Source organism: Lagenorhynchus albirostris, chromosome 8 (genome assembly GCF_949774975.1).
Source record: "Lagenorhynchus albirostris chromosome 8, mLagAlb1.1, whole genome shotgun sequence".
NCBI classification, from domain to species: Eukaryota; Metazoa; Chordata; class Mammalia; order Artiodactyla; family Delphinidae; genus Lagenorhynchus; species Lagenorhynchus albirostris.
In genome coordinates, this window is record NC_083102.1 from 88,233,494 (window position 1) to 88,251,216 (window position 17,723).

The window sequence follows — 17,723 nt, forward strand, 5'->3', positions numbered from 1 at the left end:
AGAAAACGGGCTTATTAGTATTCTCCTCAAACCACTTCTAACTTTCTTCTTTCTGCAAAGACAATTATGGCTCCAAGTTTGCCCTTTACCTTTTGTGTCTGTGTGTAAACTTTTAAATTTAAAAGTGCACAGTAAAATTAATGACTCTTAAGTACACAATCAGATAAATATTTCATCAGTGATTCTATTCATTTAACAAGCCCCCAGGTCAAGATACAGAACACTGCTAGCACCAGAAACCTCCCTTGTGCCCCCGAAAGGTGACATCTATTCTATAAATCTGTCTGTTTGTATTCATGGCTTTAATTCACCAAGGTTACTTTGAATGCCGATTCATTAATTAAAATGTTGAGCAGTACTGGGCTCGGCAAGGACCCGGAGGGAACATCCTCCAAATGCTGGACAGTGAGAACTGCAGGAGATACCGTCTCTGGTGTGTCCAGCGGCCTGGCAGGCCCAGTACTGAGCATCTAGTACGGATCCAAACCTTCTCAGTTTATTGAGCTGGACAGGACCAAGAGACTTGTAAAAACTGCAAACAGAAACAGAAACATGCATCTGATTCTTTCCAAAGGAAAAGCCCCGGAATCATGTTTTCCCTCTCCCTTCTCTTCACTTCCATGGGGCTCTGCCTTTGCCCTATCCCAATAATGTGCCAGAACTGCTACCCTCTACCTGCCAGCCCTCCAACGCGGCATCTGGATCATTCAGGAACATGGGGGAGATTGGGGGTGGGTAGTGGAGGGGGGTTAGTGACAAGGCCAGCTAGGAAATCCAATAGAGAAGTGAAGTGGCTGGAGAGAAAATGAAAACCCTAATACAGACCATGCAAGCCCCTACTTTCACAGCCCCCCACCCCCAGCAGCTAGCTCAGTTGCCTGATGATGTGAACGCTTTTGTGATGCTGCTGCTGCTTTGACTAAAAATTTACTGAAGCGGCTTCCCTGGTGGCGCAGTGGTTGAGAGTCCGACTGCCGATGCAGGGGACACGGGTTCGTGCCCCGGTCCGGGAAGATCCCACATGCCGCGGAGCGGCTGGGCCCGTGAGCCATGGCCGCAGAGCCTGCGCGTCCGGAGGCTGTGCTCCGCAACGGGAGAGGCCACAACAGTGAGAGGCCCGCGTACCGCAAAAAAAAAAAAAAAAAAATTTACTGAAATACTTAAAGGCGAAGGAGGAATCCAGAAAAGCTCCAGAATCTTCTAAAATTAAGAGAACCCTTCCAATGTTAATGACCTTAGATCAGATTTGCGATTTCAATTGTCACAATAAACGCAGCGCCTCCGAGCTGTTGGCTCCCATTGTGATTTTGCAATGATTCAGACTTGCGTGGGACTGATTGAGTGTTTGAGGCGTTCAGTTTTCTTACACCTTCCTCATTTACTTTTCTAGTTGAATGGCTTACGAAGATGTAATGAATAGAAAATAAACTTATTGAAATACACTCCTGGGAACTTTGCTCAGTGACATGGATACCTTAAACCTGACATTCCAGAATAGCTCCAACCAGATCAGAAAGCAAGAAGTTATTGCCTAGTGGAAAAATCAAAAGGAGAAAAATACTGAAGTATTGTAAAATTAAATTCTAGAGACCTGAGTCAACCAGCTAGGAGGCACACAGAATTATAAAATACCTTTCTGGAAATATCCACGGGGCTTAGGAAGAAAAGTCGGTAGGTGCAGTTTATTTCTACAGGAGGCAGGGAAATAGAATGGACAGAGCACCAGATTGAAGGGGGGACAGGCTTGCCTGTCAGCCAGCTGTGTGCTCTTGGTACCTCATTCGACCTGTCTGTGTCTCAGTTTCCTCACCTGCAGAAGAGGGTCTTCATTATTACTTCCAGTTTTCACACTGATTCTCCAAGCCTATGACTAATTTTGAGGCTTCTCAGAGTTCCAGGTTGGGAAAATATAGGATGTCTAGGCTCCCTTCAAAATGGAGGTAAAGGGCTTCCCTGGTGGCGCAGTGGTCAAAAGTCCGCCTGCCGATGCAGGGGACACGGGTTCGTGCCCCTGTCTGGGAAGATCCTACATGCCGCGGAGCGGCTGGGCCCGTGAGCCACGGCCGCTGAGCCTGCACATCCGGAGGCTGTGCTCCGCAACGGGAGAGGCCACAGCAGTGAGAGGCCCGCGTACCGCAAAAAAAAAAAAAAAAAAAAAAAAAAAAAAATGGAGTTAGAAGTCACCAGGCCAGAACAGTGATGGACAGCCAGTCTCAGACAAAGCTCAGAACCAAGGGATACATGATGTCCTTGCTGCTAGAAGCGCCACACTGACGTTTTGTGGCTATGGATAATCCAATTATACAAACGTTTATGTGCAATGTGCTTCCTCTGTGAAGCTTCCTCAAGCTTCAAAGCTGCTTCCTCTGTTTTTTTTTTTTCCCCTGTACAATAGTGAAAATATTTACAGTTAGGCCTGAGGCAAAACGCTAAGAAATTTGCTGAAGTTTGCCCAAGAGTGTTGGCTCCAAGTGGCCTTGCTCTACCCTTGATGTGCTCAAACCACTCCCCAAGGCTGTCATCACCATGCCAGGACTGTGCTTTGATCACAAATCTCAAATGTGCTCTCAATGCTGTGTGGCAATCCAGTTTCATTAGTAAGTACTTAATTCTTTCTTTACTCTTCTCAAACTTCTTCTGAGCTCTCAGGCACACCCAGCTTGCCCCACGGTCGCTGAGAAAATGGAAGCCATCAGATGGGGGATTCCCTCATCTTCTCAGCAGTGAATCTACAAGCTGACTTCTTTCTTCCCCATCTCCCTGGAGGAAGTGTCCTTCTGACTACTGTTAAGTTAGTCAAACAAAGAGGCCATTAGACTGAGATGCTCTAATGCCCTAGAGGCCTATGTAAGCAAACCAGAATCTAAGTCTGTAAATGTCTCAAGGTTACAAAATCCAAAATGCTGGGGACAATCAATCACGAACAGCCGACTAGGCTTTAAGCTACAGCCAATCAATACCTACCTTACTTTGCTTCCACCTTTTCTCTACAGAAGTCTCACCCCAGCTCCTGGTGGTGGAGTTCCTAACCGCTTCTGGTTTGGGGCTGCCTGATTTGAATCCCATTTTTGTGCAGATAAACTCTCAAAATTTTTAATAGGCCTCGGTTGATTGTTCTGCACTACAAAGGCCGATACGTCCACATGTGTTCAAGTTCACCTCCCTCCTGCCTTCTCAAAAACTTCCCTTTAAAAAAGAAAATCACCCCTTTCTCCTGTCTCATCAACCTCTCCCTCCCCTATTGTCCCACCCTCACCAGCATATGAATCGTGATCTGGACCCTTCTCCCTTGAAAAACAAAAGAAACAGAAGGGAACAAAATCCAAACACTCCATTGTGCCTTCTAACCTTCTTAAGACTTGTCTACGCAACTGAATTTCCTTCACTCTCCTGCCACTTCAACACACCTGCTTCGCTAAGGTCACCGTGTCCAAGTCGTAACCCTTAGAACCTGCGAGTATGAATTATTTGCAAAAAGATGTAACTACCTTAAGTATCCTGAGAGGATATAATCCAGGATTTAGGGTGAGCCTTAAGTCCTTATAAGAGAAAGGCCGTGGGAGGCTTGAAACCCAGGAGAAACAGGAGAGAAGGCCACGTGAAGGAGGTGGCAGAGATGGGAGTGATGAGTCTACAAGCCAAGGAATACGAGCCGTCACCAGAAACCGGAAGAGGCAGGGAAGGATTCTCCTCCACAGCCTTTGAGCAAGTGCAGCCCTGCTTGTTTTTGAACTTCTGGGCACCAGAACCCTGAGAGAATGAATTTACGTTGTTTTAAGCCACCAAGTTGTGGCAATTTGTTATGACAGCCCTCGGAGATTGTTAACAGTCACGAAAGACCTCCATGCTGCAGAACCCAGACTAAATACCATCTCTCTCCCATACTGCAACAGTACTTAACTCAGCTGACTTCTCCGTGCTTGAAGCATCTTACAGTCCTCACTTCCAGGGAAGCACTGTCTATCGGGTTCTCTCTTCTCTTTGTGAACGCTTCCTCTTGGAGTTCTTTGCAAGCTTTTCTGCTTCTGCCTAACCTCCAAATGTCTGCTCGTCTTCTCCATCTTCTCTAGTAATCACATCCATACCTGTGGCTCTAAATATCATCCATATAACAAAGATTCCCAAGTTGATGCCTCCAACTTAGACCTGCTGAGAGCTCCAGTCATGTGTATCCCATGCCTTCTTGACACAGCAGCTTAGAGATTTCACAGTGATCTCACACGTGAGCAAACATACATGTGCAAAACAGAACTTCTGATCTTCATGAAACATTCCTTTTGCCACCCCCCCTTCCCCAAAGCCTGTTCTTCCTCTGGTTTTCCACATCTGAAGAAATGGCATCTCCACCTAATACAACTGCTCTAGCAGAAACCTGGGAGTCATTCTTTCTCCTACTCTCACATCCAATTCCTAAACCAGTCTTGTCAATTTAATATGTAAAATGGATCTTGACTCCACTCACTTCTTTTCAGATCTACTGTCACCATCCTGGGACCACACGAACACTATGTCTCACTGGGTCTCTTACAACAACTTCCGATGGATTCTCCACACAGCAGCTAGAGATCTTTCAACAGATCACATCACGCCATGCCCTATGTAAAGCCCTTTGAAGGACTCCCACTGAATTGAGCACAAAAATCCAAACTCTAGGAGTCCTTCTGTGACCTTGCCATGCCTTCTGTCCATCGCTTTCCCTGCTCTGTCCACAGTGCATGTTCCTTGGGTTCCAAGAACTTAGCAGGCTTTTCCCACCATGGACCACCTCTGCCTGGGATTATCTCCCCAACACTTCCTGCCTTCAGCTTACTTCCTCAGAGGGAGCTCCCTGATCACAACCCCCAACCCATTTTACGTCACTTTCTCCTGTTATTTTCTCTCACAGAACTCAATTCTTTCTACCATTGAATTTGTCACAGTCTGTAATCACACGTTGGATCGTGTGTTTATTTATGTACTGTCTCCCCCACCAGGGTGCCTTCGGCAAGCAGCTGGGACTACGTTTCTCATCACTGAGCAGAGTGCCTAGCTCAGGGGCAGCCACAGATGGGATGCTCCATAAATATCTGTTGAATGAATTCACTCTCTTCTACACCTTAAATGTGGGTTCTAGGAGGAACGCTTGTCTGGTGAGGACACATACACCCAAAAGAATAAAAAACAATACCCCCAATCTAAATTTTATGAAAACCCAAAGACTGTTTTTACAAACATATAAATTATTTTATTTACAAAGCCATGTTACCAAAAAAAAAAGCAAAAAAAAAAAAAAAAAGCAAAAAAAAAAAAAAATACAATCGCTCACTGGAGAATGTCTCCAGACCTTGTGCTGAACCACGGCAGTATCAATAGATACATGTTTGTTCTTTCCTTTTTAAAACTGTAAGCCATAGGATTTACTATTTACACCTACTTTAGACATTTATTCTGCTTACAATATCACAGGCATGGAATGAATTCTATCTGATAGTGCTAATACATAAAGGTGCAGGACAAAGAAGGAAAATACTTAGTGTTACAAAATATGGATTGTAGAAAAGAAACCCACTCCACAAGTGTGGCATTTGCTTAGAATGTTTGGACATGCTTTCTTCAAAATTCTTCTGGAAAAGGTTCTAAAATCGGTAGTAGGAAAGGACAAATGAGCAGGTGCAAATTCTCGTCTGTGCAACAACAGTTATTGAATATACCCCATGACTGACCAGCTACGTAAAACCCACAGAGTTTTGTTAAAGTGCCATGGGCCGACAGCATAACAAAATAGAAGGTGTAAATAGAAAATTTCTTTTTTTCCTTTTTTAAAACAAGAGTTCACTGAGAATCAGCAATAATAGAATATGCTGTATAAACTATTCTCTACAAAGGTTGATCAGCATTATTTACAATTGGTACATTGATACAAAAGAAGGCATACAAGTTATCCAGGTCGCTTTTTTTTTTTTTTTTTTTATGGCTGACAGGTCTATGCATTGCGTTACGCTTTAACAACCAGAGCTTTCGAGCCTCTATGGCTGGCGACAAGTCACGAGATCTTCAGGCAGATGGGGGTGTGTGCAGTCAAGGGGCTGGGAGAGAGAGCTAGGTGGGGTGTGCAGAAGTACCCAAACGATATCCCCCTAATAATGCTTTATAGGCTGGTCCAGTTGAACTCCATTCAAACAAACCGAAAGAAAACCTTTTATTTGCATTCCATTTTTCAAGCTGTGAGTTCTGAATACATCATTATAAAGTAAACCTGTAGTTGACTGTGAAGGAAGAAACACCGTGGGTTTTCCCTTTTTGCTCAGTTTTCCAGAAATGTCCTCACCTTGGTCAGAGCCAGTCTTTCACCAAGTAAGCAGCATTCGGTGGGGAGCCTCTTTATTCCAGCTTGCAATTCAAGATGTAGAGAGCTAAAACGTTTAAAATCCATTGAATTGCTCCTTTAGTCCCTGTTGAGACATTATTTCTCAGAAGCAGCCACTTAATCTCTCAACTTTTGTTTTCCTTCTTTGAGTGTAAGAGTTTATAAATCAGAGGGTTATTTTGTTGCTGAGATTTTTTTTTGTTTTTACTCCTGCAAGTATTACAACTCAAAATAAATTATAAAAAAAAAACCAGACTTCTAAAACCGAACAAGACGAAAATTGTGCAAAAATAACAAAGATATGTACATACTTTTCAGTCTGAAGAAATGTACAATAAAAACATAATTCAAAGAACATTTTAAAAATATAAACGTTGCTTCAACTTTCCTAAGTTTCATATTGTTTCTGAAACTATTCTGGTCAGTTAGCTCTGTAATATAGTAAAACATAAATTATTACAAAATTAACACTATAAAAATTTACTTTAAGAATATCTTCTAAACTTTTTTTTCGAAGGGTCTAACCTTGTTTATAATTTCTTAAACATTTATAAGTCTTAAAATCTGCCTTAACCTTTTTTTTAAAAAAAAAAAGAAAAAGTAACAATCTTCCCTTCAATTTGCAGTCTCTTTTTCCCAAGATGGAAATAAACCAGCATATAAGTGCACTTTTAACACTGTAGAAATAAAAATGAAATCATCCGAACTAATGTCCTAGTACCTAATATCAACTCCTGATTTTTAAAAAAATCTTCATTTTATATTAAAAATTTTAGTAATCCTATTAAGAAACACTGTCAGTGCAATTCCATTGATGCAAATCACTCCGTTTGCCTCCCGTCTTCGCAAAATCCAATCATACGGTGAAATTTAACAGTAGTCTGATCCTTGGGTTTGGGGGGAATGGGAAAGAAAAGGAAAACTTCAGGGTGGGGATGAGGCTTTATGTCCAGCTGCAAAACTGGCATTCATTTCTGACTTAGGGATGAAGCAAAACCTCCTGGTATCTCTGCCATTATACTGTATACAAAGTTACATGATTCATAGCACAGAACACTTATTTTATATGGTGAATTCCTTTCTTGACTATGATTCCCAATTAGAGCTTATGGTATTGGTTTCTTTCAAAACTCCAGTGTGAACAGTTTTATAGCTGCAGGCCTCCAGCTTCTCCCTTCCGGATCTTCCAAATGGCTCTTCTCCATAAGCAGTGGTCTTACCACTCCTTCCTGGGTTGGCTGTGTCGGAGTGGTGGCCTCTGACAACCTAGCATGAGCTGATCTATGGGTGTGCTGAGTCCACGGGGCCCTCCGGCCCAGGGCATGGAGGTGGCTGGGCAATGCTAGTAATTATTCTCACCAATCACCAGCTGTTTGGCAATTAACCCTCCATGGCAGCTTTCCCTCAGGCCTTTCCTTCCGGTTCTGCTTTTTCTCCTCTGGCAGCGCCCCGGAGGGCAGCTTGAGACCTTCCACAGCGGTGGGCACTGTGCCTCTTCCTGAGTGGCTTCCTGAGGTCTTGTGCCCTTTTCCCTGGGATTCCTCCCCCTGTGACTCGTCCAGCTTTGCGCCCTTGTACATGGTGCCCTGGAAGGGATTTTGCAGCATGGATTCCTAACACGCTCAGATGATCAGTCACCCAGTTCCCACCATCTTTTGAGGATATCTTCTCCTACCCCCAGGCCCTTCTTCCTGCCACCTCCCAGGTCCATTCCTGCTCCTGTCCCTAACCCAGGACATCTTCTCCGAGCTGCACAGCTGGACAGTGGTACTGAGTAAGCCCCATCATTAAATGGCTGCTGTTCTCAACTTTGCATCTCCCTCCTCTGTGCTGGTGCGTCCTAGAAACTTGATGAGGGCACTCGCCCACCCTCCAGCTCTCTGCTCCCCAAACACGGGCTGCTCCCCAGTAACCGCCCCCCGATGCAGCACGCTGTCTAGAGGGAGCTTTTGAGAGCCCGTACCTCTGATGGTCAGTGGGGACCCAGAGAGTGGCAGGTAGGAGGGGACAGAAGGGAAGGATGGGAGAGGGCAAGGAAAGGAGCACTGCACATGCTCAAGTTCAAGAGTTCCAGACGTTGCCAACCAGGAACGGACATTCTACAATGTCTGCTCTTGTGGCCGGAGCAAAATGATGCAGTAGCAGCATCAGAAGCTAGAGGAGGGACCCCAAACGTGGAAGAAGGTATACACGTGGCAAGTTAAAGAACGGAAACAAAACACTGGTATTGTTTTCTGTAAATCTCAAATTCACGTTCTTTTTGCCTTTTTCTTTTTCCTCAAAACTAAAAATTGGTCAATTAAAAAAAGAAGAAGAAAGGCCAGAGCCACAGGCAGGGCACAGGAAACAGACTCTTCCCCACTGCCCACTCCCCTCCCTCCCCTGGCCTTGGCCTCCTGGGGTGAGGTCCCGTGGCCAGGCATTGGTTTGGAAGTGGCTTCATAGTCTTGTTATGGAAGAGTCCTTATCCTGCCCGTTCTGTTTGTGGTCTTCTAGGAAAGAAAAGAAAAGAAAAGAAAAAGCTTGTTTCCAAAACATACATTTGGGATTACCCACAAGAATTCAAGAAGGGAGTCTCAGTTTCCTCATCTATAACGAAAAGGATACCATCCCACCTCCTGCATTTGGCAAAAGCCAGCTGTGATGAGCAAATGAGGTGATGGAAGTAAAGAACTCTGTAAATGGAAGGTAGGCACAGAGATCCAAGCTGTGAAGGAAAGCAAGGGGGCAAATCCTGTGGCTTCACGGAGCTCCTCTCCAGGAGGGACGAGATAATTAATTAATCTTTGTTTTTCTGTTTTTGTTTTTCAGTCTATGTTTTCCTAACTAACTCACAGAAAGCATGGAGAATTACCTAAGGAAAAAGTATAGTGCTGGGTTAAGCACAGAGGCTTTGGATACACAGGTTTTGGTTCAAGTTCCTTCATCTTCATCTATAAAACGAGGATAACCGATTCGTCCCCAACCCGACCAGGTTGTTAAAAGGTTGAAAGGTATGTAACGTATGTGAGGGGCAGAGCACGGCGCCTACAGAGGAAGGGCTCAACAAATGGCTACGTTCACTTAGGCTGACGGCTAGCGTTGTGGGTTCCCAGCAGGTATGCCTGGAGTTGTGGGCGACTGCACACGTGCCTGCTAAGGGTCGAAGTGGAGTCTCCAGGTGCACCCAGCAACCCGTGCAGGAGGCCCGCCGTAAACAGGCAGATTGCCCTCCCTCCCTGACCCTACACAGAGGAGGGGCTGCAGGTGCTCTGGGACAGATGGTCCACAGTGATTCAAAGTGGTGGAGATCTGAGGATACAAAACCGTTCCCTAGAACCTTCACCCAAACACTGTAATTTGGTATCTACGAAACCTGTGGCACTTCTAAGACAACATAACAGCCATATATGTATTTTTTTTCCCATCATGTAGAACACACACGACCCTACTCACCTACCCTCCCTGGCCTCCTCCAGACGTGCACACACTCCACTGGAGAAAATCACTTCTGTACTGTTTTCACACCTCAAGTTTATAAAAACTCCTAAATCTACCCTGAATAGTCCCACCATGAAAACCACATCCTGAATGGTAGCTACAGCCCACCAGAGGCCTCAAGAAAGTGCTGACCAGTGTTTGCCATGAGCAAAGCCCTTTAGTCAACAGCATCTTATTTAATTTTCATAATAACCTTAGGAGGTAGGCATCGATTCTGCCATTTAAGAAATGAAAAAAGTGAGACTCAGAGAAGTAATCTGCCTAATACCATACAGCTGCTAACAGTAAAAGCTAATACCTGTGTTAGGTCTCAGGCATTTTGCAGGGGCTTTATGTCTATAAATTAATTTAATCCTCACAAAAGCCTTATGAGATAGGGGCCATAATGACCCCCATCTTATAGGCGAGGAAACTAAAGCACAGAGAAATTAAGTAACTTGCCCAAGGGCACACAGCTAATTACGAGAAGGCCTAGCGTTAGAAGCCAGGTAGCCATTTTCTTAACTGGACGTGAGATTTGAACCAGGCTCTGACCCCAAAGCCCACACTCTTTCCACCCTGCTAATGAGCCTATGGACTTCTGCCCGCCAGTAACTTACCTGTCGGCTGTGTCCTGGGCTGGATATGCTTGAAGGACTGGATTGTGACAAAGCTAGGCTGCTATTTTTCCCAACCTGAAAGACACCAGTGAAGCCCTATTCAGACACGGGAGCCAGCTTGGGAGAGACCCACCGATACCAAGAGTCGCCAGGGGCAAGGGGGAGGCGGCACGGTACCTCGAGGGCTCTCCTCCCGTCGTGTGGAACTCGTGTTTCCATCTTAAACGGCAGAGAAAATAAGTATGTTTCAGGGGGGCCTTGATGACGCCCCCCTCATCCCACAGGGAACGCGGAATGGAGGGGAAATCTTAATCCGCTTCCCAGATGCGCAGACTGCAAGTTTCCGGGAGCAGGCCCAGCTTTTCCACCTGTGACTGCAGTCCCAGACCCATCCCGTCTCGAGCCCAGACTCCCCCGTACCAGCCGGGAATAAATGCCTGCGTCTTTTTCTGAGTCAGTTTTCCCGACACACTCCTTGCTGTTCTTAAGTAAAATGGCAAGAGGTATGAGTCTTCCCCTTCCAGTGGGAGCCTGAGCGGGCCGGTCCTATGACGCAGCAGTGGGGGCGAGGGGGCGTGGCCGTCGGGCTCCTCCCCTTTCTCGTGATCGAACCTGGGCTCGCGGTGGGCTGGAGTACGTTACGGAGGCAGCTCCTATGACGAGCCCATCCTCTACTTAAACTCACCTTCGCGTAAAGACGTCTGCCTTACGTTTGCAGTCTCGTTTTTTGTACGGTTTAACATCTCTGTGGCAAATTCTGGCCCTACACCACCCGATACAATTCAATAGATCCCCAGTTAGTCCTCAAAGCACGTTTACCTTGAATTTCTCAATCTCATGCCATGCCTCTCCCAATCTAACAGAATCAGCACAGATTCCAAAGGCCTTCCCCCAACACCTGGTGACCCTGGACAAAGCCTTTTCTTAATGGCCTGGTGACAAGCACCCAGGTATCAGCTGCATTAGAGAACCAGTACTGACTAGATCCAAGGCAGCCATTAAATTCATCAGCTCTTTTGGATTTCCCTCCTGATGAGCACTCTCTGAAGGAGGCTTGTCTGCTCCTTTCATCACAGTTTTTGACTAATTCATCATGGTTACTAAACATTTCATATGGTCTTGGCACACCAAAGAATCAACAGTGGCACATTTACTCAATACAGAGGCACAGAGGTGAAAAGCCCAGACCCCAGAGCCAAATTACTTGGGTGTAAATCCCAGACCTATTATTTACTCGCTGTGTGACTTTGGGCACATTGCTTAACCTTCCTGTGCCTCGGTTTACTCATCTGTAAAATGGGGGTAATAACAGGTGAAGATTAAATGAATATATCAAGTGCTTGGAACAGAGCCCATCCCATAAGTAAGTGTTAGCTGCTAGAACGTCATCGAAAACTGATGACACTATAGCCTTGCTGCTCAGGGTGTGGTCCGCAAACCAGTGCCGTGGCACTGCCTGGAGCCTGTTAGAAATGCAGACTCTCAGGCTCCACCCCAGACCTGCTGACTCAGAATGTGCATTTTACTGAGACCCTCCAGTGATTCATGTGCACATTCAAGTTTAGGAAGCCCTGGATCTGCCCTCCATCCTGAGACCTGGAGGTGGCACCGACCAGTAGTTTAGTCTCTGGGGGACCCTGTGGGTGCTGGTCCCCTCCTCTGCACCCCTGGAACTGCAGATGTGTGCGAGTACCTGGGCTCTGATGAGAGGACCTATGTCCATCCCCCACTGCCACAACCTTGGCCTCGGTTGCAGCTTGTCTGGCCCTTGAGATCCAAACTTGCTGTTTCTTGTGTGTTTACCTGTGTTTTGTGAATTCCCCTCAAGAGGTTCTCTTCACGAAGTTTTAACAAGTCTCACACAGAGATGATGCAAAATGTGAAAACATCTTTTAAACAACTGCCTCTCATGTCTCCAAAGTCCCCATCCCCAGACAGGGCTGGCCCACTGAGTTCTGTGGCTGTCGGCCTGGGGCTGCTGCTACCATCCCTGCACGCTGTCCTGGGAGGTCCCTCCCGCTGGACTCAGCTCAAAGGGACCCCAGGCTGCCCCCTACCCGCCTTTGCTCCCTCCTCTACACACAGACAGTCAGGTGGGAGGGTTTCCTAAGCAGCCTTCCCAGCTCGAGAGGAAGACTAGACTTGAGGATGCGAACAGGGCTCAAGGGAAAGAAACACGAGTTCTTCTTGGATCATTTCCCATTCCCCCAGCTCCCCTCACGGTACACCCTCCTCTGTGTACAGTGGCCTTGAACACTTCTATGCCAGTTGGTGTGAGCTGCAGCGATACTTTAGGAAGGGAAGGGTTATCTTAGGAGTAGGGAGCCTGGTAAAGTGAGAAGAATAGTCCCCAGAAACATGCGCTCCCACCCCCCAGGTGGGACCCAGGTCACCATTTAACCTGGCTGGGCCTCAGGTTCTTCCTAAGGGGATGCCAATAGATCAGATAAAACTGCTTGGCAATAGACCTCTTCAATGATATCGTCCTCAGAACTCCAGATATACAATAGAGTGAGGTGATGGAACTCAGAACCTCTCTGTGCCTCAGTTTGCTCATCTGTAAAGTGGTGATTACAATTGCATCAACCTCGCTGGGTTGCTGTGAGGATTAAATGAGGGGATGCTCACATAGGACTCAGAACAGTGCCTAGTGCGTGGAGACTGTAGAAAGTATCTGTTAGATAAATTGCTCTCAGAGCAGAGGGTGGAATTGCCCACGGGGAGAACGAGGATGGGACTCATGCTTGCGTTACCTGTCTGGGCCACCTGTCTGGGCCACCTGCCTGGGCCACCTGCCTGGGCCGCACAGCTAAGCGGGGGGCGCTGCCCTGCTCCCCCTCCCACCATCCCCGGGCGGTGCCAGAAGGCTCCTGGAAGGACGGGTCCCTTACCTGCCGAGAGGAGGTGCTGTTAACGGGATCGGGCACCGGTGCAAGAAGGCTGGGTGGGTTCTTTCTGTGAACGCTATTCATTCCAGGCATTTTAGTGATTTTACAGGCTTTGCTACTAGAACTTGAGTTCTTACGCTTTTTTCCTTCTGATTTGTCAAAAGAGAGGGGCAGAGAAGACACGGCATTGTGTGAGGCCAGAGAGAGGTCCCCTGCAAGGGAGGGCACAGAGAGGGGACAGGAGTCACTGCTGCCGCCCCCCGAGCCCATGTGTCTCACTAAGTCTGTAGGGCCGCCGGGCAGCGAGGTCCGTCCTGAGGGCTCCAGTTTGGCACTGAGTGGGCTCACCCCGTTGTTTGAGTTGTGCACAGACAGACTGTTATAGGGAGGGGCTGCCTGATAGGAGTTCAAAGCTGAACTGGCATTCAAAACACAGTTCTTTTTGTGAGGCCCTGATAATGGGGAGAGGGATGTCTGCAGGGATACGGAGGGAGAGGTGGAAGTCGAAGACGGCGGCTTCCTCTTTTTGTTACTTGGAGACTCGTCACTACGGGCGGACAGGTCTTTGACTTTTGAGGATTTGCTGGTTTTGGTTTTGGATGGCTTGTGGGATGGGGAAGGGATGACAGCTGGTATCGGGGACACGGCAGATGGGGCCTTGAATGTTGAGTCCATGATGCTGAGGGTTGCGGCCACATGAGGGAAAGCTGTGGTGTGTGACATGAGGGCGCTCGGGTCCGGCGATGTCACAAAAGCTGCATTGGAGAGCATGGCTGATGTCATTATGTAAGAAGAGGTGAGTCTCGAGCTGATGGGAGCTGAAGGAAGATACACAGCACTGGGGTTGCTGAAAGGCTGTAAAACGGATGCTGGAACAGGGGTGGTGATGTGGGCTGCTGGCGAGGGCATGGGGCTATCTGCCGCAGGAGGGATCTTCCTAAACATGAGAGAAGAGTGAAAGAGAAACAGTGAGAAATAGGTTTGGCATTGCTCCAGAAGCTCGACTACGTGTGAGCATCAGGGCTACAGAGAAATCCCTGGCGGAACCAGACAATGGAAAATGAAGCCTTGAAGGATGGCAAAGTCTGAATTATGGCCCTTCCCTATAGTTCCCCCCATTGCAACATCCAGCAACCTAGTTTTAATTACTTTCAGGTTTTCAGATCCTTTTCTCCATGCTGGGCTACTGGATAATGGCTGATTTGTGTTCATGAATAAAAGGCGAATGTTATTTAGAATAGAAACTTCCCCAGCAGTATCCCCCTCTGTTGTTTGGTTTCTCCCCTGGCAGTGACAAAGGTAATTTTTAACGAGAAGGGGTCGTTTCACACTCAGGTCCTGGCTTGAAGTAAGAGGCGTGAGGACGGGGCTTGGCCACCTGCACACGTGGGCCAGAGCGTCCCCTGTGCCCCTGCAGCCCCTGCCCCTCAGGGCCTCCCACCCCTCCTGTGCCCCGCCTCTCCACCCTGCTCTTCACGGGAGGAGATCTGGGAGTCACCTCTCTCCTCACAGGCTAGAGTCCCCCTGCCCTCACTGCCTGCAGCCTCTGGGTTACCCTGTAGAGAGGCACTTCCACGTCAGCTCCCGGCTGTTGGCTCTGTTTTTTTTCCCCCTTCACCTCACCCTGCCTCAGCGATCACTCAGGAGCTATCTTTGGGGTATGGCTGCCCTTCAGCAGGTCTTCCTGTCCCTCTGTTAGGAAGAGGGAAGGGTACAGGGACCCTCATGGATTCAGAGAAGGGGATCAGGAATTTCTAGCTTGCTCGGAAGATAAGTGCAGGAGAGCATCTGAACGGGGCGGAGGTCTTTCTGAAAGCTGGGGGCACCTGGGAGCAAGGTCCCTGCCTCACGCTCCGTGGAGCCCGGGCCAGCCCCAGGTGGTGGGTTACTCTGGGGGCCTCCCCGCAAACTCTGTCTTTTGACGTGTGCTGGAAACAGCTTCTACTTCCAAACCATGGCTTGGGGCCATGTTGCTGCTACTCTGGGGACTGAGAGGGGCACAGGGGCCTCTGGGTCACCATGTCCCTGACTTTTCAGGAAAGGATACTGACCTCAGGAGCCAGGTGAATATTTTCAAACTGGTTCTTTCCTGTTTCTCACCTTGCTCCCCACTCCCTGTTTCTGCTGGAAATCATGTTCCGTGTAGCTGGGCTCCCCAGAAATTAGGAACGAGCTCTGCTTCGTTCAAGAGCTTCAAAAACAGCTCTTGAAGGCGGGCAGGTGTGAAATGGGGCCTCCCTTTTCTCCTTGGAGGCCACCCTCCCAGCCGCAGCATCGGGGTGAGGCAGGCAGCGCTGGGAAGAGGCCCCGCTGAGGAGGAAATGCCTCTCCTAGCCCTGCTCTCTTTGAGGATGCAGTTTTCTGCCTGCAGTTTGCTGAAGCCCATGGCTTCCACCTCTAGGGTGGAATCCAGAGGAAGCCTTGAATATATAAGCGCAGTGTCCCTGAAAACATCAGACTCAGGAGATCAAATATAGGAGAAAAACATTGCCAAACCCACTGTGGCTGTGACGGTGTTTGAAAATCTGTTTTCTCTCGAGCCTAAAGAGAGTAAAAGCTCCCTGTCAACGCTAAACTGGGGCTCCATTAGTGGTACTTGTTGCAATGAATGAATGACTGAATGGATGGATGGATGGGTGGGTGGTGGATGGGTGAGCAGGTGACTTCTCAGCAGCGACATAACTATGCATGCCAGGCAAGGACTCCCATTAATCAGATCGGAAAGGTCTAAACACGCCCTTACAACTGTCTGGCACTGCACAACCCCTTCCTAACAGCACCAGGGCCCATTTCTCAGAGCGTGTGGTGTCAGCACACCACACCGTCTCCGCTGGCTACTGACTCCTGGGATTCTCTAGGCATCCCACTCAAGTCTCTCCTTCACTTAAGTTCCGTACCAGCTAAACTACGGATAGGCGTCCATATGGGCGGAGGTTTGGCAGTGCCTTGTAATAAAAAGTTATTTACAAATACCGGATGGCTCATTTAGAGAGGACCCCCATCGATGACCTTAACTGGGATCTGCTCTGAGTGTCCCGATTTGTTATTTTCTTTTGTTTGTACACATTCAGGTTTCAGCTTGTGCTGACCGGCAGAGCTGAAGTCCTCAGCGTGCCCAGGCTGACACTCAGCACTGGGGTGGGTGCTCTTTTTCTGCATACTCTCTACCTCTTTCCTTCCTCTCCCCACTCACCCTTAATGGCCAGCAGAGTCAGGAGGGGAGAAGGGGTAGGGGAGCAGCAGGGAGAGGGGCATGTGGCAGCTCACTGTCTCCGGGGACCCCTTCCCCCCACGCTAGACAGTTAATGTGCTCTTCCAGGTGCCAAATGGCAGCGGATTTCAGCTTGGCGGGCTGTGTCCCAGCTGAAGCTTTGCACGCTGGCCTAGGGAAGTCCCATACAAAAGCCCACAGATGCGAATAAATTACAGTGCCCATCCTCCCCTGCCAGCTGGCATGGAGATCCAGATGCTGACCTGGCTGAAAGAGAATACTGTGTTGGCGTCTCCTGATGCAGAGTTAAATGCTTGTTAAAGAAAAAAGAGTCTTGGCCGTTCCTTTTCTTCCTAATGTCTTCCACGCCCCCATCGGCTGCCATCCCTCCAGGTTCGGGCCCGTCGGGGCCTGGGGTTTGGGCAGTGAGGTTGAGAGGGCAGCGGGGTGCTACGCTCTCCAGAGTTGACACCCAGGCAGCCCCAATGTTGCTCAGTGACAGCAGATTGGTTAGACAAGTCCTGAAAAGGGGGGAGGGACCTGATGCCCTGTGGCTCGGGTTTCTGTGCCTGAGGAGGAAAGGAATATGGACTTGAGCTGACAGGACACCAGGCAGCGAAATACAGATCAACACATTCCTTCCACGTGCCCGGGATTTACGCTTCCACAACACAGGAGAGCACAGAGCTGCAGAGTCACCGGCGCTGGCTGCCGTGCTGGGGGACCCGCGCAGAGGGATAAGTCACCAAACACCGAGAACACAGTAACCCCGCACGCAGCCCATCGGGTGCTGTTTAGAAAGGACACAGGTAGATCTCGGGGTGCCTTTGAGACACACTGGGCAGTCACTTAAGGAAGAAGAAATGACAAGCTTCTCTTGTGGCCCTTTCCTACTTCACAGGAAGTGTCAATGTGTCGTCCTAAGTCCGCTACGAGAGCTTACTGCAGGCACCGTGGGGCTTACTTCTAGAAGTTCTGGAAGCTCTTTGGGCATCGTGGTGAACAGGCGCTGGGATGCCATCATTGCCTGGGAGAGTGGAGGAGACCTGGGAGAGGGGAGGTTTTGAATTCTGTTCCCATCCTACCCTATTTCTCAGGAATGCCTTCCTGGCCTTTCCTGGGCTTCACTGGGCAGGGTGAGGGGCTTAGTGTTGGCTCTCCTGGACCATCTGGACTTAGAGCTGAGGAATCCATGATTC

General features: G+C 48.3%; 1 protein-coding gene across 3 annotated transcripts in view; it reads right to left on the reverse strand.

Annotated features, from left to right (window-relative positions):
• Positions 1-5,201: 5,201 nt before the first annotated feature.
• ATXN7L1 (ataxin 7 like 1) overlaps positions 5,202-17,723 on the reverse strand; it is a 239,121-nt gene continuing 226,599 nt past the window's right edge. Inside the window, exons 10-13 of one of the 3 annotated variants that reach the window (XM_060157268.1) lie at positions 16,788-17,093; positions 13,317-14,250; positions 10,426-10,500; positions 5,202-8,838 (exon numbers count right to left, since the gene is read on the reverse strand). In XM_060157268.1, coding sequence (XP_060013251.1) covers positions 8,797-8,838; positions 10,426-10,500; positions 13,317-14,250; positions 16,788-17,093 — 1,357 coding nt within the window. In that variant the 3' untranslated portion in view covers positions 5,202-8,796. The remainder of the gene's footprint in view (positions 8,839-10,425; positions 10,501-13,316; positions 14,251-16,787; positions 17,094-17,723) is intronic. The other 2 variants (XM_060157270.1, XM_060157269.1) reach the window with 2 other exon arrangements.